Genomic DNA, 26,329 nt, shown 5'->3' with positions numbered 1-26,329 from the left:
ATGGTCAATTTTCTATTCCATTACATAAATATAAAGTACAAAGCTAATAAATAAAGTAAAGACACTCTAATACTTTTTAAAGAATCATGATTCAATCAAAGAAATTAAATGTACAAAAAATGAATATAAATATAAAACACCACATTCATAATTGTAAATATAAGGCATTGGAAATATGGAGACTTGAAGAGAAAGAAAACAAACCCAAATATACTTTTAATTATATTTCTTATGTTATAACTTGTAGATGCTTTCCAATGGAGATAAAAGCATCCACAGTTTTGTCAATATCGTCGGTAGTGTGAGCAGCTGAGATTTGAACACGGATACAAGCTTTTCCCTTTGGAACAACGGGGAAACTAAATCCAATCACATAAATACCCTTTTCTGTGGATAAAATCAATATAGTTAAGTAAACGAGACACATAACCCTTAGAGCTTGTACGTTATAAGCATTAAAAAACAAAGAATGAAATGGTAACCATGACAATTTGAAGGATGTTTTGTTAGGAGAGTGGGAAATTTAGCTGTAATGACGTTTTATTGCATTAACTCCAAGCGAAGCTATAATCCAAGTAGCGAAAGATACTTTTTAGCTCGAGTAGATTATTTGGCTACTTTATTTTTTTTCTCTTAAGATGTCACTTTTTATTATAACACAGATTACGTTACTATTTCATTTTTCTTCTCTTTGCAGATTTAAATGAACAGGGGGAATTTATGGAGGCTGCGAGTTAGCTATATGGTAATATTCAATGCCTTTAGTGGACAAAAACCACTACTTTAGACAGGGAGTGATCCCTGTTTCTTTGTTTTGGTAATTTGGTTGATAGCTTTCGTTTTAAGTACCAATGAGGGAAGATAAAATAAGTAGACACTGTTGTGTCTTGACGAGGGAGAGACACAAACTTATTTATAAGATCATGTGTATTCTTTATAATACAAAACCATACTCTAATTTATTTAAAATACACGACTATTTATACTATATAAAATACAGTACTTTAATACATAAAAGAAAATACAAGAAGATATGAACAAGGGGAAAGGAAATATGAAATACATTACATAACCCCCCAAGCACCAAATCCATGACGGTGCTTACACAGGTTCCTCTCCAAGAATAGCAGCTTATAGATCCGCTCCATCCATGTCCAGGCGCGGACAAACCATTTTTTCTTGTACATCAAATTTTTATCTCCATAGACGTGCCGTGCTCTCAGCACGCGCACCGGAGAAAGGAGAACAATACTCCTCATAGAGGTTTTAAGGACCCGAGAACCCTGTTCGTCCCTGGGAGAAATAACATTCACCCTTAACGAGGTTTTAGAGACACGAGCACCCTGCTCGTCCCTGGGAGACATATCGATCTTGCTCGATGTACCCTCATCCAACTCGGGATGATCCATAGGAGAGACCGTTGCACATCCATTAACCAATGATGTGAACGGGAGAGTAGGAACAGCAGAGAACCAAAACTGTGTAGGACTAAATCCACTTTTAATTATGTGGTCCCTGACCCGGACACACACTTCACTTCTTGTAAGTGACCAAGGTTCTCTTCCTTCCTCCACGAGGCCCAAACTGAGGCACAGTCCATATTGCTCCGCCTTCCGCAGACGAACGAGCGTTCTCCCTATCGACGAAAAAGGGCTACCCAACTCCAACAGGGCTAGCTTCGCCGACGATCCCACAGCAGATCCTCGTCGCCAATGTTGTGTCTTGACGAGGGAGAGACACAAACTTATTTATAAGATCATGTGTATCCTATATAATACAAAACCATACTCTAATTTATTTACAAAATACACGACTATTTATACTATATAAAATACAGTACTTTAATACATAAAAGAAAATACAAGAAGATAAGAACAAGGGGAAAGGAAATATGAAATACATTACAGACACAAATTCTGCTCCCCATCTGTCAAGGAATAGGCAGGAATTACTCTGATGTTGATCATCAACTCGAGTTTGATTCCAAAAAAGGCTTTACAAAACTATAAACTAAGTAGTAAACAAAGATCACGTGATGAATATGTGTACAAAGTAATTGTCTTAGCAAGACTTTTTGTACGTTAGGAGCATGGAGTATCCTTGAATATTTCTCTATAACTAACAATCCAGCCCCCATTAATTCACCCTTTTAAGTGAATTAAAAAAGTAAATTCTGCAAAGAGGAAAAAAATTTAACTACGGCATGAGGGATAATGGCAAAAAATGATAAATTGACGTCATCAGTGATATCATAATAAGCAACTGATTGCCTGGAAAAAAGATATGAATAATATAAGGAATCTACTCAAGCTTACAGGTGTGTTTCGCCAACTTGTTTTAAAGCTGTATAGCTCTCTAACAAATCCTCAGTGATCAAATACATAGAATTTACAATTCTAAAAACATATTTTGTGTGATGCCTTACCCAACATCAAATCTGCAAAATCAGACGCTAATTTAGCATCTCCAATCATAACAGGACAGATGGGATGATCATCCCCACTCAGAGTGAAGCCTGCTTGCGTCATTTTTGAACGGAATCGTAAAGTATTGTCCTGAATTTTTTTTACAAGAGAAGAGTCCGACATTAGGATGTCAAAAACTTTGCTCGCTGAGGCTACTACTGCGGGAGGAATTGAATACGAGAATAAATAGGGTCTTGAGCGCCGTCTCAATAAATCGACAAGCTGTTTGGATGCCGTTGTATATCCCCAGATGCTCCACCAAGGGCTTTTCCAAGAGTGGAATTGATAATATCCACTTTTCCTTCTAATCCAAAGAACTCCTCTGTTCCTCGTCCTGTCTTACCAAAAACCCCGTAGCATGACACTCGTCCATGAAGGTCAAGGCGTTATATCTACATGTGCAAAAATGAAGATTCTATTATGATAAGTGAGACTTAGATGAAGGACTATGATAATTACTTATCTGCAAGCTCCACAATATCAGGTAAAGGAGTCACATTTCCATCCATGGAGAAGACTCCATCTGTAACAATAAGGCGAGATCGAGCATCCTTGCTTTCACGAAGCTTGCTCTCCAAATCTAAATAGAAAGTACCAATACATGATTAGTGGTTAGTTAATATATACTAATTGTTAGTTTCTAAACACTGAGCAATAAACTATAAAGAATATGCTAATAGTTGAATGTGGAAAATAAAATATAATTCCGTGTAGGTAAGTAAATCGTACCGCACCAATTCGAGCTCCATAGAGCCATTATTACTTGTAATCTATTTTGGGTTACAAAAATTAAACCCTTTCAAAATTTATCAGCTTTGATACACTGTATTATTTGGAGCGATAGGTCAATAAACAACGCCAAAGAAAGCAAAAATGTAAGGGATTGTAGATCTCCTCCGTAGTACTCATCACTTAGTAAATAATGGGATGAATGAGGTTTTGCACGCACCGATAGTTGTTAGATGACAAACATCCAAATAGGATTATTGTTGGCAACGAGACTTAGCATCTGGCCATAAAACTAAAGCTTGGTGTACGGCTGGGACGTTGGTTGCTTTCATCATTTGGGGGGGTATCAACACCGTATATAATCTGTATATATTTAATACATTTTGTGTATGTGTCTTCTATGGGGGTCTCTTTTGAACCTGGTCAGGCTAAGCAAGGGGGTATCGATTTTCTGGGGGGGTCATATATGTGGAATTAAATCCATACCCGAAACACAACAATTGTTTTTCGGAGCTCAAGGAGACTAGATACGGGCCTGAGTTTTAAATCAAAATGTGATTGACGTCTCAAAAAACAACTATTTGAATAACTCTGTTTTCAAAATTTATTCAAAATCAAAAAAGTTATGGGGAAAAAAGTAAACGGTGAAAATTGCATTTTAGTTCTTTTTTTCAGGTGCAAAAAAATTGAATATTGGATTTGAAGATAAAATAATGGTTGTGAAATTGGTGTGCCAATTCGTTTGTATATAAATTTCAGAAAATGTTTGCACACGAAAATTAATGTTTAACTAAAATATTTGTCATTTTCTAAATAATTTTTCAAATTTTTTCTCTTTTCTTCATCAAACGTCGATTTTCAATTTTTAATGAGAAATGCTACAAAACGATACATTTTGGAGATATAATGATAAAATTTAACATTCTAACAATATAGATTTTTCAATTTCTGGAACATTTTATTTCATAATTTTTGCAATATTTGCAAAAATAAACCAGTTATCGAGGATTATTTTTTTAACAACATTATTAATCATAACTTTTTTTGTTTTGAAAGTACGAAAACATCTTGGTATGTTTGTGTTACTCTTTAAAATACCAATAAATTGCAATTTTTTAAAATTAATAGAATACATTTCTTTGGAACTTTCTTAACGAATTTTGATTTGGCAATTTTTTGACAAAAAGAAAAGATGGACATATCATCTAGACAATTTTTTTCAAGCATATATGTTTGTATGTTATTTGAAGTTTATAACGCATTTTTTTCAATTCTTAATAATGCATTTCATATAATATACAGGCGCTATATTATAATGCTCGCCCACAGCGAAGGGATCTAAACATTAAGAGGAAATAACATTGACCATTCTCAATGTGATTTCCCCGCTCCCTCCTTGGCCCGAGCAATGCCGGGTATCCCTTTGCTACTAATTTATATAAATATGTTTATTATATATATATTTATGTAGTATACAACTTACAATTTGCTTGTACAAGTTGCAACTTGAATATGCAAATTGTAAATGTGGCATTTTTTTCGTCTCAAAATACATTATTTAATTACAATATTGGACATTCTAATGATCATATATTAATTTTTATTTTGACAGGATTATTATGTGATCATAAGAAATATAACTGTGGGTATTTGAACTCCATAATGTGTGACACAATACTTATACCAGGTATGCACCTATGAAAGGAGGCTTTAAAATTTTTTTTCAACGTTTATTCTGAAAAAATGGTTACATATTTAATTTTCAAAGTATGTGCCTTCGCTAGCTACACATTCTTCCAAGGTTTCAAGTTGTACCATTCAACAAGCTGGGGGTGTCTATAGAGCGATGCGGTGGGGCGTTGTCATCAAGGAAAATTACCTTGTGTTGCCTGGCTTCATATTTTGGCCATTTTTGGCGTATATCATGGTTCAAATCTGCCAATTGTTGTTGGTAGCGATTACCATTAACGGTTTCACCGGGTTGTAGAATGTCATACCATATGACAGCACACTGGTACCAGAACACACACAGCATTGCCTTCTTTTCGAAGCGATCTTGCCACAGTCAACATATGATCCTTTTCGTTTTGGATTCTTGAAATAGCCCCATTTTTGATCGCCAGTTATTATTCGATGCAAAAACGACTTCCTTTTGTACCGGGCGAGCAGCATTTCACAAGTGGTTTTTCGGTTTTCTTGCTGCCTTTCATTCAGTTCATGTGGCACACATCTACCGATCTTTAAAAAAATTTTTGCCATTGCTCTTAAACGTTTTCCAACGGTCCGACGGTCAACACCCAATTGTTCTGCGAGCTGTTCTTGCGTCTGGCCATCATCTTCGTTGAGCAATCCCTGCAATTCGGCGTCTTCAAACTTTTTCGGTGGCCGGCCACACTCTTCATTTCTCAAGTTAAAATCACCACTTTGGAATTTTTCAAACCACCTGAAGCACTGTGCTCTGCTTAGAACATGTCCATCGTAAGTTTCTACAAGCATTTGATGGGCTTGAGAAGCGTTTTTCTTCAATTGGTAATAGAAAATCAATTATGTCAACACATCGTAGTTTGTAGGCACAAAATTAGACATTTTTACGAGCAAAAAATGTGTGTTGTTGAATGAAACTATACAAACAATGAATTAAATATTGTTGACACATGTCAAAATAAGTATTTAGATTTTTGGACCGGTTTATAATGTCTAACTGACGACACCGAGGGACCAATAGCCGAAAGTCTCATTTGATAGGTGTATACCTAGTATATTAGTAATTTGTGTGAAAGTAGCCAAAAATAACACTATTCATTTATCAATAATCCATGGAATATTCAATAAGTGCATTATCCTCCTCTAATATATTGTAAATCCTTTATTAAAAACTATTCATCTCATTCTTTGGTTGCAACTTGTACAACTTGCTCATACAAGTTACAAAATTAACAATTTATATACAGGAGGTTTCTGCATAGCACGGATTCAAACACCACGGATTTTGCATAACTTGATATTTGGAATTATTCTGACTCCCCGTATAGGGCAGTATATTCCTTCATATCGCGGCTTTCTATATTACTATAATAAATTATAAAAAACGCTTTATTGAGGCAAACAAGAAATTTTGTAGTTCCTTTATACTATGCCTATATATTCTTAAAATGGTAGTTTATAATTTTGAATAGGGAGGGAGAGTGTTCTGTTAGTATTTAATTTGAAACAGCAATACTTAAATTTTTTGGTTATTAAACAAACTTGCGATTAAAAAGGTTGCTAAATTATGATAAATGAAATGTTTTTCCTCTCCCAACCATACTAACAAATCAAAGGAAAAATAGGAAAAAGTGGACTTTGAAAAATAATTTCTCCCATTTTTCGGTTTTTAATACTAAATAAGTTCCTTTATAACGCAGATTTTCTATAACGCGGATTTTTCTTGTTCCCAAAAACTGCAATGAGCGGGGAACCCTTATGATTAAAAAATTGAATTGAAGTAATGACGCAGTTGCAGTCCCGGTATTAATATAGTACAATTTTAAATGCGTACCATTATACTAAAAATATACTAGACAACACTAGTACATAAATAAAAATCAGCAAAGATTAGGAATAAAAACTGTTTTTGAGATCAAAGAAGGGAAATGGTTGTTGCGTGTGCTCTTTTTATTATTATTATTATTATTCTTTGCCAAATCATTGATGTGATAACATCTCCCTCTCATAAAGAATATATTGTTCGTCACCTGCATTTCTGCAATATAATTCATATTATTAGTTAAAATACCTATAATAATTTAAACTATATTCATATTAAGTCTCCTCTAGTTTTATTTGAAATAACAAAAGTTATCATTTCTAGAGCAAAAACACGTCATATTCTATCCTGCACCAACCATGCCACAATAGAGAGATCATTTTAAAAAAGAATACTTGAATCATTAGTAGTATATGTTTTGCTCTTTTCCTCTACTCTTTCTCGCCCATATTCCCAGCCATTAACATACATAATACCTAAAATTAATTTATTTTGCATGAAAAGCAATTTCACAATGTAATTTACTATTGCATTGGACATATGAACTAATTATACCATTTGTTTTATACTTTAATAAAAAAATAAAAAGTTATTTTCTAATTACAAAGTTAATTTTATTTCGATTCTCAAATTTTTTTTATTGTGTTGGTGAACATGTCCATAACATAATTGTTAATAATATTTGCCATTTTATTTTGTTAGTTTATTAGTCAAAAATAAACTATCAATTCAAACGTTGTGGACATTTTTAGCAACATACTTGTTGCACAAAAGTGTGACATTATTAAATGACATTTGAAATAAATAACATACGATTAAATGCTATATGTAATTGTAAGTACTTTAGTTAGACGTATGCATATAATGTATACATTGGAAATCGTCTAAAAACAACATCACATTTCAATGGAATGCTCCTAAAATAATACTCGTATAACAAGAGTATCTTTATATTTCTTGGTGTCATAACATCTATGAGGTTTATGTCTTCCAATAACACGTATGTATATAGTTGTAATGTTATATTGGAGAACTAAATATATTCTGATTGAATTTGAACTCCAGAATGACAGTTGACTTATTTTTCAGAGACTACAATACAACTACTAATAAAAAAATGAGAATCGAATGAGAACTCAATTCTAAATTAGAAAATAACGGTTTCTTTTTTATCATACTTTGCATGTAATTGTACAGTTAACACTAGGTAAGGCTCCAATCTCAACTTACCTTTCATATCCTTGTGAGCATATTTATACTTTTTGGCTTTACATAGACGAATTCCATCAATGATAGAGGCGTGATTGAGAGCATCAGATAGAACAGCATCCTCTGGACCCAACAATTGCTCAAATAAACCAACATTTGCGTCGTAACAACTAGCATATAAAATTGTATCCTCACGTCCGTGAAATCGTGAGATTTTATCCTCCAATTCCTATTAACAGAAAATTATAAGATTGAAAAAATAAGTTACATTTTTAATACATATCAGACTATCGGCCGATAAATTTTTAAATTATGAATAAATTTAGAAAACGTTGTTACATGTATAGTTGCTTTTTGAAGCGTCAGTATCTATTTGATTTATAAATCAACCCCGTATCTCTACATCCTTGTGCACCACAAAACAATTTTTGTGTTTTGTGAATAGAATAAGACCCCCTCCTCCTTACATGACCGCCTAAAATCGGCTCCACTCTTTGCCTGACTAGGTTCAAAAGAAAAACCCATGAAAAGTTTTAGCCTCCTGTGTCCAATGGTGTGGGCAGCCATAAAGGGCACGTACACATAAACTCAACTATATATACATTATTAGTTACCGATAATGGCTACGTTCTCTACTTGTCTTATCGACAGGAAAGTGGGCATAACAATTCAACTGCTATTACAACTAAAGCACCATTAAATGTGAGTTTTCACATTTAATGGACGTGTACACGTGTTTGTAACTAGACATCTTATTTAACAGACCTTTGCAAATAATAATCGTCAAACCTCAACTAATTCTCCTATTCAAAATGAAGAAGCTCCGTGATTCAAAATGTGTATTGTATGAAGGAGAAACAATACCAAGAAGAGAAAAATTTGTAAAAATGTTAGTAACTCTCATGCAACTAGAATTTAATTTAGTTTTAAATCATAAACCTTTATATTTTGAATATAAAAAACGGAGAGTTCTTAAAAATGAGTTTACTTCTGGAAGGCACATAATCTCTGGGTCCCATAGATCCTCCCATACTCTACCCGGATACGTTGATTGTACTGCTAGCTTCTGAATTTCAGGGAACCAACGAGTCTCTTGCATTCACTTGATACTCCATATTTGAAGACCACAATGATTCTGTCTCTGTGAATGAATTTTCTACTGACCTCGTTTATATTCCTAAATATCAGAAGTTAACATATTGTTTGATTGGGAAATATAGAAAGCAAATGCAATTCAACGATAAATCATTATTACTAAGATAAATTGCTCTTGGTTAAAAAACAATATATTTACATTAAACCGTTCTAAAAAAGATTAATGCATTCTTCTAACTTTTTAAGGAATAAGTGAATGGAATAACAATATGAGATTTAACATCATTTTAACGACTTAATATATATTTTGATGAAAAGTTCAAAGTTTCAAAACAAAACTTTTATATCAGGTATTTCTTCGCATAGGTAGGTTTTTTTTTAATGAAATAAATTATATAGAAAAGGCTTATACTTTATCAATATAGGTATAATTAGCTGTCTTCTTATAAATAAATGAAAAACAGAATAGGAAATGACCGCTAATTGTGAGGCAAAAGAAAATAATTTACGTGCAGAATGATTAGTACAGATAAAATGTCCGACACTTTTGTTCATGTCAGGAGATTTGGGACACAAAACGTAGTATTTACTTAAGATTTTATTACATTTTTTTAAATTAAGCAACCAAACGACAGCTGAAATAAATATAAACAGATGTTGTTGTTTTTTTGCCATGTCTCTAAGTGTAAAAAGGTCAGAGGAAAAAAAAAAAAAAGACAACGCTTGTCCAATCTTTTCAAGGGCGTTGTCAGTGCCGACAAGGCACAACATCAGGAAGTCCATTACATCACCATACAGCCAAGAAAAATCTAAAATTCTGCCGCAACAATACGGCTGATTTCTGTCCTGCCACAATGTGGCCCTCCTCAACCCTCTGGACTTTACAGTTTGGGGCGTCTTATAAAATAATATCTGTCGCAGCTCTCATGCATCTCGCTCCAAGATGCTATCATGACATCGTGGTATACCCTGGGCAAGGCTTTCAATCTTCAAGGGATGTCAATCTGTTTACCAGCGTATCAAGGCTGTTATGACTAGTGAAGGAGGACATATTGAATAAAAAACATAGCTAAATAAAGTAGAGAAATACAAATATCACAAATTTGTTTTGAGTTGTCCTTCCTTGATTCCATAAACATAAAATGTTTTGTAAATGATTCATGCTGCGGAGAGTTTTGAAATATATATCGAAGTTTACACTGGACAATGTATATAGTAGGGCCGGATTGATTGGTGTCAAAGTTTTGACTTCCCGTTGTAAGTCTTAAAAACGTGTCCAAATCCTACACAAAGGACCTTCCCATGTAACAATCTAAGCCAAATGACGTTAATATAGATATGAACCAGTGGAGTTCAAAGGTATAAATCAAAACAAGTTAGTTTATGGTGATTCATAGTCTACGTGAATGTCCCTCTCCCCTCTCTACAAGATGTCACCTTTTCTAATACTATAAATAACTTCATTTAATCATATCCCCTTATGACGTATAAAGCATATTTTCCACTTGTTGAATTCACCTTGTTAATTCAATTGAAAGAATTAATTTATGGTAGTTGCAAAACTAGTTAAAGAGTAATATTCAAGTATTTATTCAATGCCCAAAGTGGAGGATAAGTTGCCGCGTAGCCAACTATATTTGGATAAATATTGATCATGTGGTCTTCGTTTATCCACTTGGTTCATAGATTTTTGTAAGACCTGGTTAGACACAGAAAAGTGTTGATAATCAACATCGGAGTAGTTCCTACCTATCTCCTTGCTAGATTTGGAGCAGGAGGCTGTGTGTTAATTTCCTTCTCCCTTCTTCAACCAAAGCTACAGTGTAAGAGGTTCAAAGTGTTAATTCATGAAAATTGAAAGTTAAATTTTAGACCAACTTTTCGGATACAAGAGCATCTTTTAAGTACTCTTTTTCTACCCATGAATGCGTATTTTTTAATCTATTTTCAAACTAATACGAAGAAACTCACGAATCCCCTGATCATTAAGCCCTTTTTTTTGCTTAAAGCAATAGCTATATAACATTTTACGTTTATAAAGTACAGTTTTAAGGTCATATAAAGGGTCACAAAAAAGGTCCACTGCTTCATAAAAGTTTATTTTAGCGAGTGTACTAGGGTGTTTAATTTTTAGGGGGACCTGTTAATTCGATCTCTTGTTGTATTTGAATGAAAAAGTACTGCTTCTAACATTTCCTTCTTAAAGGCACGTTTTTTGACTTCTATTACCATTTAAAAATGACTTTTTCAACGACATTTTCTATTTGTAAAGGAATTCAGAAATTTCAATTTTAAAGTTATGTTTCCGAATTTCAGAAATTTGAACTAAAAAAAAGTTATGTTGTAGAATTTCAAAAGTTCAATTAAAATTCCTTTTCTCAAGTGATACAAGAGAATATAATTCCTACTCTTCATTTTGAAGAAAAACAAATCGTAGCCCAACCAAATTCTTCGGACACTCAAACGGTCTAGACCTCCAAATCGAATCAAATAAGTATCATAGTTCGCTACTAAATTTTATTGTAAGTGGCTAAAGTAACATAAATATACATATATATGTGGAGTGCCAAAAACAAATGAACACATAGATGGACACCAATATATAAGGGATATAATAAGATAATCATGGAAACTCTATAAAGTAAGAGAAGAAATAAAAATAAATTTCGCGTAAAAAAAAATTCATTATTGCTGAATTATTATTATTATTATAAGATTATCTTGCATTCGAAAAGTTGGGCTAAAATTGAATTTGATTTTAACTCCATCCCCTAAAAGTAATAGACTATGAAATTTTTTTTGTTGTCTACTAGAGAAGATTAACATTGCAATATTACTAACTACGCAGCCTCAATTCACCCTTTTAGTGGAATTTCTGCGAAGACGAGAAAAATAATATAGTAAGATAATCTGTGATAAGATAAAAAGCAATATCTTGCAGTATTAAAATATGTCACGTAGACAAGGAATCTACTCAAACTAACCAGCGCCTATCAATTGCCACAACTGTTTACTGGTAAACAAAATTTAATTTAATTTTAATTAATTAGCATTCAAGGCACTAATAATAGCCAATATTAGAAAAAATCACACATGAGTAGTAAATTTCCATGTTAAGGCGGGTTAGCACATCTATTGTGTGTGAACACGTCTTTCTATATAATAGGTATGCACCTATGAAATGAGACTTTCGGCTATTGGTCCCTAGGTGTCACCAGTTAGACATTATAAACCTGGTCCAAAAATCTAAATGCTTATTGCGACATGTGTCAACAATATTTAATTCATTGTTTGTATAGTTTATTCAACAATGCACTTATTTCGCTCGTAAAAAGGTTTAATTTTGTACCTACAAGCTACGATGTGCGGACATATTTGATTTTCTATTACCAATTGAAGAAAAACGCTTCTCAAGCCCATCAAATACTTGTAGAAACTTACAGTGGACATGTTCTAAGCAGAGCACTGTGCTTCAGGTGGTTTGAAAAATTCCAAAGTGGTGATTTTAACTTGAGAAATGAAGAATGTGGCCGGCCACCGAAAAAGTTTGAAGACGACGAATTGCAGGGATTGCTCAACGAAGATGACGGCCAGACGCAAGAACAGCTCGCAGAACAATTGGGTGTTGACCGTCGGACCGTTGGAAAACGTTTAAAAGCAATGGCAAAAATTTTAAAGATCGATAGATGTGTGCCATATTAACTGAATCAAATCCAACAAGAAAACCGAAAAACCACTTGTGAAATGCTGCTCGCCCGGTACAAAAGGAAGTCGTTTTTGCATCGAATAATAACTGGCGATGAAAAATGGGTCTATTTCAAGAATCCAAAACGAAAAGGATCATATGTTGACTGTGGCAGCAAGGCCAGATTGCTTCGAAAAGAAGGCAATGCTATGTGTGTTCTGGTACCAGTGTGCTGTCATATGGTATGACATTCTACAACCCGATCAAACCGTTAATGGTAATCGCTACCAACAACAATTGGCAGATTTGAACCATGATATACGCCAAAAATGCCCAAAATATGAAGCCAGGCAACACAAGGTAATTTTCCTTGATGACAACACACACCTGCAATCGCTCGGTACCTTTGAATATCGCTTGTTTGCATCGATTGGCCAAAAGAATGGATGGATGGCTGGTTTGCAGCCAAAGACGAACAATTTTTTTTTTGGAATTGCCTGTAAGATGGGAAAAATGTTATCATTCGTAACAATTTTTTCACAATAAACGCTCAAAATTTAAAAAAAAATCTGTCATTTCATCGGCGCATACCTGTTACAGGTATATATTTGGGATATTACGGTATGGGATTGTACGCGGTTGGTTCGGTACGTTTTTACCTTCGGTACAGTAAATATTATATCGTTCTATAAGTCCCGTAGCTTTCTCACAGATGGCGCCACTATTGTCAAATCTATTTATTTTTAGGTGATATTTAGAATGCTAATCGGTTAGATTTATTACAAGAAAATGTAGACAAGCACGTCTTTTTGTGAATAATGTATAAATTCATGAATTGTAGAATTATAGAACCTGTCTATAATTTATATATTAAACTTCATTTTTAAAAGAAGTTAAGTATATTGAGGAATAATTTATTTGTACTTAAAATAAATTATTAAAGAACATAATATGGGAAAAAATATATATAAAAACTACATTAATTCTATTAAATAAACAACACATTTTATACCGTACCGAACCCCGTACCGTGAAGGGTGTACCACGGTTCGTACAACCCGAGGGTTTAGCATTCCGTCCCATCAGCAATGCTCCGATCTCTGTAACCCTTCCAAATAGCACTCAGCGTTTTCCTCTTCAAAATAATTGTTCACAAATACCTCTTCATTTGACGAAAATCTACCCTCAGCTTGTCAAGTAATTATTCGTAGTACGCTCCTGTAATGTTCTGTTCCTTTTTGAAGATACAGTAATTCATCGTCACCAAAACGCCAATAGCTCGATACTCAAATTTCACAAAAACATCACAAGCATCAATTTATTCAATCTACTGTTATTGAATAACGGTTGTGGTCCAAAATGGCTGAAACTAAGGTGAGTAGCTGGAACTAGATATACATGTAACCAGCTTTTATCTACGAGTGTTGCCATCTTCACGTTGAGTTCAGAAATTTTTCAGACATAAATGATTCAAGAAAGTTTTTGTGAGGGCAACTGTTCTCCCGATATCATTTATATATATACACTTAGACGTGTGCACACACGATAAATGTGGTAACCCGTCTTTAGTCTTCAAAAACAGACTTCTTTCTTTGGATATAAAGATGTACAACTACAATTGTATGTGTTTGCCCACATTATAGACTAGATTAGTAAACAAAACATGTTTTAAATGTTTTGTCACACTAAAGAAGAAGGAAAGCCAACTCTTAGTCGGTATCAATGATGGTTTAAGCCCCCACAAAATAGAATGTATATAGGGTATAACAACAAAACAAAGTATATAAAACTTAGTAGAAAAACAACTCTCGATTATCCTGAGAATAGTTTATAGAAAATAATCGGGCTTTAATTAAATAAACTGGCAGTTTATTACTTGATTAACTAATCCAAAAGTACTAATCCCTCATACTGAAAAAGGGGATGTCTGTAAAGAAAACACTTTTAGCGATTAGAAAAGGAGAAACGTTCCTCTTTTTTTGTTCATTATTTAATCAGTTATGGTGTGAGTTAGCATCTCGCTCGAAAAGGAGAATTCTCGCCTATCTTTGGTCTAAATTGATTTACATAAAAATACTTAATAAAATAAATACATATGAATTTAAATATAACAATAATACTTTTTTTTATGATTTTCTATTGTTCTATTGATAGTAATTTCATACAAAAAATTCAAAATTTTATTCGCATTATATCTTATTTTATAATTGTGGATGATTTGTGGTTACAGGAGATTCTGCAAAGGTCTTAAAAATGTTGGTTTCCCCTGAATAAATCCAGGCTCAATAACCTGATTTGAACAAACTGCCCTCATTTAGAATTTTTTATCACACTGAATCTAATTGTACCAATTGTATCTATCTAACATAATTTTTAGTGGAGTTATTTTCGTTCAAATAATTTTGCCATTTTCAAATTATGAATTAAAAATAAAATCCGTAAACTGTTTTTCATAAATCCCAAGAATTAAACCTCAGTTACTAAATTGCTCTTAATCCATTTTTTGATATTATTTATTTTCGACGGGAAACAGACTTTCAATATTTTACATACTCAATGAGTTCCTCACAATACTACAAAATATAAGAATAAATCTTTTGCATACAAAATCAACCCTATTCAGCCTACTTTTTTTCTTTTTATATATAACTCTAACTCAAATAAATCTTAAGGTTCTTAGGCTTAGACAACAAACTCATAAACATATATTTCCTTTCAAGAAAGGAAAACATTAAGAAAACCCAAAGTTAATAGAAATGCAAGGTTAAACCATCATGTAATCAGGCTTCCTAGAATTTTCAATTTGATGTATCGTACCGACTGCTTGGCAAGATAGGCAGGTTTTGACAAAACATGCAACCACTCATAGTCTATGATGTCACTATTGATAGAACATTCAATTTGATGTATCGTGTCGACTGATGGGGAAGAAAAACAGAGTTTGACAACATATACAACCACTCATACGCAATGACGTCAATATTAAAAAGCGTGGTGGAAGTCAAACATCAGTCGTACACGCATTATGGTATAACCTTGTTTCTCTATGAACCTTGGGTAAACCCATAAGTTATTTTTGATAGAAAAATAAATAAATAAAGACCCCATAATGGACATAATATATCTCATAGACATCCAAATGAAATGAAAGTAAAATTTGATAATAAATTATTATTATACAAAAGGATATTATTTTTTTCCAAAATGCATTTGTCATGGGGAATGCTATGATTCAATGAGAGTCAATGTTACCTCCTTATTTTTTTACAAGACGTAAAAATGGGAAATAAACTTATAAGACCTATTAGATTTACAGGGGTGGGCTGTAAGGGCTGTAGCCCCCAATTGAGGAACTTTTGCTTTTTACTAGAAAATTAAAAATCCACAGCTATTCACAAAAAAATTACATTTTTGGGAAAAAAATTCAAAAATTTTATATCCATTCTCAAAAAATAAAATTTTTTAGTATATTTTTTTAAATGTGAATTTGTTCAAAAAAAATAATTTCAATTATAAATTTTTTGATTTCTTTTTAAAAATCGACAGCTATTCACAAAAAAAATAATATTTGATATTAAAATTTAGAAATTATTTTCCATGAAACTTAATATTTCTATTATTTTTTCAACAAATTTAAATTTATGGATTTAAAAAAAAAATCCAAATACCAAGGTCCCCTAAATAAATAAATATATATATATAATTCTGCAAACACCTCTGGCCAGAAATTCCACCGATGTGAATTCACTTTGAAAATTATGCTAAGGCAAGGTATATACGAGCTTATCTGGTACCCTTGGCTTCCCGCAGTCAGGTAATTGATGAGTTGCAAGCAATGATCAAGCGTAGAACTTTTACAAGGGTTGAAACATCTGAATGGGTATCTCCGATTGTAACCATGCTCAAACTGGATGGAAATGTCCGTGTCTGTGCAGATTTCACACAGACCCTCTCACATATTATTAACAAGCAACTCTAACATTTACATCATCCTGAAGAACTATTTGCCGACCTGGCTGGAGCCCGTTTTTCCTCTAAGTTGGATTTTCAACATTGTGATGAACGCTCCAAAGAACTGCAGCAGTCAATAACAACTATTGGGTTGTTGAGGTACAATGTATTGCCTTATGGTGTACTTTCAGCTCCAGCTATAGCACAGGCAGCCCAAGAAAAACTATTTGATGGCATTCCTAATGTGGAAGTTTATATCGATGTTCTTCTTGATTATTCAAAGACCAAATCCGAGCATTTATCGTCACTACTTAAAGGGTATGAACGTATCTGTGCTGTTGGTGCATGGCTTAATAAGAACAAATGTGTTTTTGCAAGGCCTGAATTAACCTACCTTGGAGTCAAAGTATTGGAACAAGACCGCTCACTGGACCCTGAGCTCATTCGTCCGCTTATTGATTTTCCTGTCCCAACCTCTGCTGTTGAAGTCAGATCGTTTTTGGGTCTAGTTCAATTTAATAGCCACTTCTTGAAAGACCTATCTTCTACTGCGACTCCGTTATATGAGCTCACCAAGAGTATTGTTAATTTATGTGGTCCCCTTGGTTGAGCAGAGTTTTATTTCTATCAAGAAAGCCGTGACAAAAACCCCTGTCTTATGCATTACGACCCTTCTCGTCAGCTAACTTTAATAACGAATCCATCACTGCTTGGACTTGGTGCGGTACTGTCCCAATTTTACCATGTCCTTCAAAATTCTAACTGGTCTTTCTGCCTGACCATTCGATTCCGTATTTCATGGTTCAAATCAAAGTTGAGCAAATTGGGAGTAAAGCACACACTCTCGCCTCCATATCACCCTGAATCGAATTGGCAAACAGAAAGAGCAGTTAGAATTGTGAAGGACATGGTAAAAAATAACCCCAATAAATCCCTAGATGAACTGCTTTTCTCGTATCGCTATACACCGCTCAATGGTGAGCGAACTCCAGCCGAGCTTCTGTTAACTCGTCCAATACGAACCCGCCTAATGGTTTCATTGCCTCCCATGAACCACCTCAACTGAGACCTACATCAAGTTCCCTATTGTAAATGATAGAGGCTACACCAAAGGAATGAAGTTCTTGTGTAAAAGTTACCATAAACGTGAGGACAAATAGATCCCGAGGACATTTTATTTATAGTATTAAGTAGGCTTACTTTACCAGTTGTCTCTATCTCGGTATTTTATATCTTAAAAAGAACTCTGTATTTTAGTAGCGTGTGTGCCTTTCTTTTCATTAGACGTATAATTAATAAAAAAAAATGGGGACAAGTCTGATATATTAATTAGTGTTTTACTCATAGGTAATTATACACAACACTTATATTCATAAATAAGTAAAATACTTTTTCTTAGAATTAAGACACTCAACATTACAACTGGCATTCAAATGTACTTAATTTCATAAGATTTTTTGCAAATAATTCGACATATCATTATTATTATTATTTTACACCTGAAAACAGCTGGAGGAAGAGTAATACTAACAAAATGTTTGCAAAATCTTTCACTAATGATATGAAGGACCTTGATCCACTATTTGGACAAGACGTTATTTATTATTTATCTAACGATGATAAATCTAGAATACCATTAGGACTTGCAGCAGCAAATCTTCATGTTCCGATTCTAATGAGTCTAAAGTCAGACTCCCAGATCATAACCTTGCAGTTGGCACAAGACAAATACTAATTCCATCGGTTCACGCTGTGTGTTAGGTCTTGGAAGATGGAAAACCTAACATTCAGGAAAAATCTTTATTAGAGTCAGAAATGGAAAAAATGATTCCTCAACTGCCTTTAAACATGCTTTTGACTTAAGGAGCCTTTTCATATCGGGATCAATAAAAAAAAGTGATTCTGAATGATATTGTTTGAAGTAGTTTTTTCTCAAATTAAACCAACTAATAATCAACAAATAACTATTCAATTACCTAAAATCATCACTTACATATATCAATTATCTTATAGTATCAAATTTTATATTTGCCAATATATTTTTTAATAGGAGGCTCCAAGGAATGTAAAGCCATTTCAATGTTCTGTCAGTTTGTTTAAAAAGCTAAATCCTGATGCTTTGATACATTGATTCAATGCTATTGGACTCTCCGCTTTTAACCTGTTAGAAAGGAGAATGACAAAATAAAGTCATGACTTATCTGTAGACTTAAGAATTAGAAGCAATTTTTTTTTGAAACATGAGTAAAGAAGAGTGCTAAAATTTTGAAAAATGAGCACCCAAAATACCAAATTTAGATTTTTGAAAGTAAAGGAAAATATAGTTTTAGAAGGATAATTTAAAGTAATCGGTGTTGTTTTATATTAATGATAATTTATTCACAAATTTTACTATATTATAATGAAAATATAGATTTTTTAAATATTTTCTTTCGTAAATTTTCGTCTTCGATACGTATTTGTAAATTTAAACATAATGTGGTAAAAGACTGTTCGACGTCGAATGTAGAAATACATTTCTATCAACCTTTGAGCATTTTTTCGATTGTTTTCCCGCCTAATGAAGGTAGGGGTTTGTATATCCATTTTCCCTCTAAAAATATCATTGAAGCTGTGGTGTAATCCAACTAGGGTCCAAATTTTCTCTATTTATTTCATACTAGTCTGGAAAAATGAGGAATTTTTAAACAAAAAAACGCAAAATGAGCAATCGCTCACGAATCCTATTTCTACTCATCTGGTATAATTTCTACCCCATGACACTTATAGTTCTTAGCTGAATAAATATGGAAAAACTAACAATCCTGAACTGTAGGATTTTTTTTTTCTCGCAGCATCTGAAGCTCTCTCTGAAGTCTGGTCAAACACTGACATTGATAATTATTTAGTAAACTGTTTAACACTTTAAAAAAACTCTGAATTCATTCCTTGAGGAAACAAGTGCTAAGTGGCTTTCAATGCATGTATTACAATCGCGTTATGTATTGCAAATAGTTAATTGCATTGACAAAAAGTGTTGTGAGCCTTTTCAAACGAATTGGAATCATGTTCTTCTCCACAGATTTTTGCCGCCTTCTTTAGTCTACAAGTATGGAACAAGTGGATTAGAAATTGTGGAACCACAATTTATCCTTTTTTTTAAATCTTTATTCATATCATATACAGGGAGCGGGGATGAAATTGTCGCCAAAATATTTTTGTACAAAAACAACACAAAATATACATTTTTTAACTTTTTTATTGAAAATCAAGACTATGACGAGCATATAGGTATAGAGTAGCCATTCATTCGATATAATCACCGCAATAACAATACGGCCTCTGAACCGGCCGCAGGCTCTTCTGACCATCTCATTGTCCATGTTGCCGAATACCTCCTTGATGGAGTCCATCAGGCTGGCCTTGGTGCTATGGGGATGTCTGTTGGTATGTCTCTCGACAAGGCCCCAGACAAAATAGTCCAAAGGATTAAGGTCGGGAGAGTTAGGAGGCCACAAATCCTTGGTTACGACGTCATAACAGTTCTCGGTTAACCACTGCATTGAGATTTTGGACACATGGCAGGGTCCCTTATTGTTTTCTCATGGCAGCCCAGATCCCTCGCCATGGCCTTCATGGACCTGGTAAGGTCATCCTCAACCATCTTCTTCACCTTGTCGACAAAGTCGGTGTCCCTGACCTTCCTGTCGGCGCCCTCCTCCTAGGGTGCCCTCTTTATGGTGGCATCAACATCCCAGGTGTCCTCTAGCTTCTTACAGATACGCTGAACAGTCTGTAAATTCACTCCTAAGGTTGAAGCAATCGTTGAATTGGAGATTTCACCTCCATTATTAACCAATGCCATGACTACGGCGGACCTCGAAAGCTCCTCGTTCCACTTATAGCTCTTTATCTCCTCATATGATGACGGCATGATGCTAATTGAACTACGTATCGTCAGCTGACGACAATAGCTTTCCTATTTGATAACCGGTTTTTTATTTGATAATGTCGTCTTCAAGTTATCAAGGTTTAAAGTAGGCAACAATTTGATCCCCGCTCCCTGTATGTGGATATATATACAAAATATTAATATGAATTGCTAGAAGGAATTGCGTTGTATTAACATAAATAAGCATTTTAGCTTAAAATTAGTACTCCTAGCCAAGATCTACACCTATAAACAGTTAAAGATTCCAACAATCAAAAATTCACACCATAAAATGTATAAAATATAAAAATCAATCCATTGGTCTCCCTCGATGAAAGCGTTCATACCTCCAGACAACTGTTTTTAAAGTAGTTCTATATCTTGTTGAATATGACAATTTATATTTGACAATACCAATAGTATGGTCCCAGGAATCACAACCCGTTCTTGGTATTTTCAATGCAAAAGCAACATATCTTGCAGCAGAGGACAAAACTATTGCCTTCAGGGTTTCTCTGAGAATTGGTTCTCCCCTTACCAATTTATTGGCAATAAGGGCTTGGCACTCAAAAGAGGGAAATATCAAATTTCCATTTTTTGTTTCTCCAAAAGCGTCTTTTTACAAAATTACATTCAATGGCAAACAAAAATGGAATCCATAAGCCAATGCCTTTGAACTCTTACTGTCCTTTAATGCAGTCCAAATTAGAAGGATGTATTTGTTCAAAATGTAATTTATCATAGCTTCCCCACACTCCAATGAAGCTTTACCTTAAATCTCATAAAAAGATTGAAGAAAATGATACCGATTTTTGCCCAAATATAATAATTTAGAAGAACATTTATTATCACCATTTGAAGATTCTTCATCATTAATATTTTTCTATTCATTTCTATATTTTATCTCAGTTTATTTATTTATTATACCAAAAAAATATCATTAAAATATATATAAAAAGACCAGAGGAAAACAAATTAAATATTAAATCATTGAAAATATCTTAAGGCATCTTTCAATTTGTTTAAAAATAGAAATTATTCATTATCCTCTAAAATTCATTATATATTTCCAATCAACTTTGAATCCTAGATTTTGATATTCTATCCTTTATCCTATCAATTAATTTATGAGATAAAAAGGGTTAAAGGCTCGAAAAATATTTAATGCGAGAAGGTTAAAAATGAAAAAATAACTAAACACCAACATATTTTATGTGTAGCCCATACAACGGAACACACTATATTTTAATTTATTTTGTCAAGATTTACGAATAATCTAACCTAAAGTCTAGAATGATGCATCTTCATTTAAAAAAAATATATATTGATATTAATGTAAACTGTTGATATTTATCACATTTTCATAATATCACGATAAGTGTTAATCGACTAAGTTTGAGCTCAAGTCGACAGCACGGGTTATTCATGTTCTAGATAAATACTTTTATAAATTTGTGTGCCTGAGATCAAGTAGTAAAAAAACAATGATAATAATTACTTTATGTAAAAAAAATTGAAAGTTCAATTACCTTATGAATGTTTTGTGTTCCATAAATGAAACGAACTGAGCTTAAGGCAGCTCCTTGCGAGTCCATCACCATTTTTCCAGATGCAACGACTTGTGGGTGGCACTGTTACATTTGTAAATGAGGAAAAATAAGACACATAAAATAAAATTGTACAATGCAGAGGGTCTGACAACGAAATTAGCGTGAAATAACATCCATAATAGTTCTATAATGCATGTTGGGCTAATATTTTGTTAAAAAAGTAGGTTCTTAGATATATAGAGATATTTAGCATGTCATAATGACACAGGTAATGAAAAAATAGAGGAAATTCAAGCTAGTGAGTAGATATGAAGATTTGCCCTTACCAGGAATGGAAAATATTCACCAAGGAGGTATTTGAACTCGCATCTGTACCCTTAAGAACCGTACAAGGGATAGGAAATGCCTTGGAGGGGACAAATGATCCTTGAAAAGTGATCAAGTGAACTGTAATGGTGAGTGGGGAAGGAGATATGACCCCCTAGTAATCCAGATCTTAATTCTAAGGACTATTTTGGTTAGAGCTATCTTCAATGTCCAAAACAACTCTAGTAAACTCAATAGAAATGGCTAAAATGGACAGGGGCCTCGTAAATAAGGGCTGTCCTTCCTTCAAGAGCAAGATTGAGAAATTTATTAAGGATGAAAGGAATTATTTCGACTGAGTGGATACAGCACATCCATCAGCAATCAATTCATATTTTAGAATATTAAAAACAAAAGAAAAAAACAGATTTCATTGTACTTTTAGTAATAAGGTTTTTTTCACGCTAATTTAATCGCCGGCCCCTATCGAATAATTCTTACAGAGAGACCCAAATAATTATTGGCACAAAAGTTCAAGATAGGTCCGGTGCAGTCATCTACTTGGATATTAATATCCTGTTTGGAAGTAATTACTCGCTCTGTTTTCCACGTACCAGCAGAGCGGATTTCCTCTAATTCATCATCTAACCGTGCATTCACAGTCTTCATGGCAGAAGAGGACGAGGAGGACATGTGACGTGGGACATAGCAATGAGTATGTCGAAGTATATCACAAAAGACTTTGTAGACAAACATAGAACATGGAAGAAAATAATTTTTATTTATACTCGAATGAACACGCTATCTTAAAAATAGCCAATTAAAAAGATTTTATTTATGTTAAAATTCTAAACTCCAAACGATTTACTATAAATTATAATTATATAATAGGTAAATTTCTATTGTGAAGCCTCTATGTATACAACATTTTGTTGATTCTGTCCATTTGATGTAAATATAATCAAATCTGCACCCCTTTTGACAACTTTGAAAATACAAAATATAATTTACCATGTGAAAATACTAATTTTTATAAATATAAAGCAATTATTTCAAATGTTTTACCTTGTGAATTATTTATTGTCATTACTAATTTATCATGTTCCTTCTTCAACCATAATGAATATACAAAGTAACCCTAACTCGCTAATCCTCTTCCTAAATCCTTTAAAAAAAATTTAAGACTCGGGGAATCGATCTTCTCTTATGAAAAAAAATCAAATTTGAACCCCCCCACCCCAGAGCCCATGAATGCGGTGTGATCAGAATTAAACAAAGCCTTACGTAGGTAACTCAATTCTAAAAAACCTTTTATTTTTGTCTAAAGTCTGTACCTGTATCTGTTTTTGAAATAAATGTGTTTTTACCATTGTTTTTCTAAGAAGGACATACATCCCGATACATGTAATCCGGTGTGTTTTTTAACTGACCCATTAATTTGGAATTGGTAGTAGTATAAGGAAGGGATTTTCTTTTCCTTAGCAGTTGTCATTATTCTTGGATTCTTGAGTAGTGAGCATCCTTTCCTAAATAGATTCAATTATATTCAAAACCTGACTGAATGTTCGTATGTGCTCATAAAAGACGGAGCGTAACCCTGAGGATTTGTTGTGGAAATATAATTGGGGATCGACATCAGTGTAATACCAGCAAATGTCATAGTTTATATCCTTTTTTCCTTCCTCTCTTGTAACAGCTGATTGTAGCTGATCTAATGAAACGTCATGTGCATTATTCTTTCTCTCCTCCAAAATATTAGTCAAATTGTCAGGGTTACCATATATTTTTTTTACATGCCCATTCCACACTGGATTTTGACCTTTGTACATCAGACACAAATAAATTATTTTTAATAAAACATGGGATTATACAAATGTATTAAATAGAAAAGTTGTCGTTCTTCTATCGACAGTCAAGACAATGAGTGTGCATAAAAGAGTTACATAAATTTGTGGTTTTATTTTCGAGATATTGAAGGATATATAGGACCATGGTTAGCGTGAGCACAATCCTTGTCTTTTTTTTAATTTGAGATTAATTTTGAAATTTTTTTAACGAAAATAAAATGCAGAGAGTTTTGTAATAGTTAAAAAAAAAAAAAAAAAACATCCCTTATTCTATTTCAAATGTGTGAAAGTGGAGGAAATGATCCCAAAAACCATCTATAATAATACTATCCCCCAGTATGTTTAAAAAACCCCGAAAATTAACGTGTTCATTCATGACAAAACTCATTTGAGGCTACACTTTATAGTTTATTCGTATACAAATATAGGTTCTCTCCTCAAGAATGAATGAAGCGCTAGAAAATAAAAAAATAGAAACATATATTCAGGTAGTAACTACAAAAATCCAGGAAGTAGTATTTTAATCTTTTATAAACTCTGCAGCTTTTTTACTATCATTTTTTTTTCTTTAGTCAAATCTGTTTCTTGCTGAAAATTTCTCATGAAATGACCCACATATATCCCCAGATCCGATGATAAAGTTACGCCACTAGAGTTGAGCTATTAGGGAGGCTATTTATATTTCAAAAATTAAGAGCCACTCCAATGAATATAAATTAATTTTTCGACTATGGTGATGATGATAAGTTGCTTATCTTGTCATAAAAATAATATTGACAAAATTAAAGTAAGTATAGGCTCATTATACTTAAATAATAAATATTAAAATATAAACTAAATTTGACATGTTCAGATCATTTGATGCATTCAACTTATAATGTACTAGCTAAGGGTTAACTGACATTTCTAGGTCCAAGGAAGGAGCAGGAAATCAGGTTAACATTGGTCAGTATTATTTCTTCTGAATGTTTAGACACCTTCGGTGCGGACAAGCATGATAATATAGTATCAACATATTATAAGAAATATATAATTTTGAATTAAAAAAAAAAGTGTTCTAAACTTCCAATAACATACTAACATAGGTATATGTAAAAATGAAAAAAATCACTAAATGAGAAGTCTATCTTTTATTTTTGTCAAAAAATTGCCATATCAAAACTTACAAAGAAAATTGCAAAACATTATTTTGCACTAATTTTGCAAAAAAGTAGTTAATAGTAGCATGTATTGTTATTGTAAAGATAAACAAAAACCTTTCAATACATTTTTCGTACTTGCAAAAAAAGAAAAAAAAAGGAAAATAGTGTCGTTGAAAAAATAACCATCGATTATTGCAAAAATTATGTAATAAAATGTTCCGGGAAATTGAATATACTATTTTTTTGTAATGTTAAAGCTTATAATTTTATGTCCAATATGCATTTTTTTGTGGCATTTCTTCTTAAAAATTGACGTATGATGAAAAAAAAATAAAAAAATGAAAAATTATTCAGAAAATGACAGATATTTCAGTTAAACATCAATTTTTACGTGTCAAATTTATATGTACTCAAATTTTCAGACAAAATTTTACGACCTTTATTCTATATAAGAATCCAATTTTCTATTGAAATTGATTTTTTTTAACCTGAAAAAAAAAACAAAAAAACGAAATTGTTATTTTCATCGATTTCTTTTTTAAGCATAACTTTTATGATTTTGAATAAATTTAGGAGACGTACCTATGTATATAGATGGTTTTTGAGACGGTATTCATTTTTCTAGTCTCAGTTTTTGTGTTTTGCGAATATAGGTCGTTCAGTTATATGACCCCCCCTAAAAAAATAGACCTCGCCTTAGCCTGACCAAGTTTAAAAGAGCCACCTACGCAAAGTTTCAGTCTCCTATGCCCAATCTGCGGCCACACATAAAACACATACACAAACTCTATTATTTAATATATTGAATTATGTGCACATCAGTATTAATTTCTTAACCAATGTTTCATTTCGTCTCGTCTTCGTCTAATTTCCTTGTATTTGCTCATATTTCGTCTCGACTTAATAGAGTATTT

At 33.0% G+C, this 26,329-nt stretch overlaps 1 protein-coding gene across 1 annotated transcript in view; it reads right to left on the bottom strand.

Annotated features, from left to right (window-relative positions):
• Window positions 1-26,329, bottom strand: part of LOC121123367 (2-amino-3-ketobutyrate coenzyme A ligase, mitochondrial-like) — a 41,622-nt gene continuing 15,293 nt past the window's right edge. The window contains 8 exon segments of the mRNA XM_040718488.2: window positions 1-387; window positions 2,426-2,713; window positions 2,716-2,814; window positions 2,817-2,857; window positions 2,925-3,045; window positions 7,951-8,158; window positions 22,100-22,201; window positions 22,928-23,166. Of these exon segments, the coding sequence (XP_040574422.1) occupies window positions 230-387; window positions 2,426-2,713; window positions 2,716-2,814; window positions 2,817-2,857; window positions 2,925-3,045; window positions 7,951-8,158; window positions 22,100-22,201; window positions 22,928-23,166 (1,256 nt within the window). The 3' untranslated portion in view covers window positions 1-229.

Source organism: Lepeophtheirus salmonis, chromosome 8 (assembly GCF_016086655.4).
Source record: "Lepeophtheirus salmonis chromosome 8, UVic_Lsal_1.4, whole genome shotgun sequence".
NCBI lineage: Eukaryota > Metazoa > Arthropoda > Copepoda > Siphonostomatoida > Caligidae > Lepeophtheirus > Lepeophtheirus salmonis.
The sequence above is the reverse complement of the archived record's forward strand: the minus strand, read 5'-3'. Positions and strand labels throughout refer to the sequence as shown.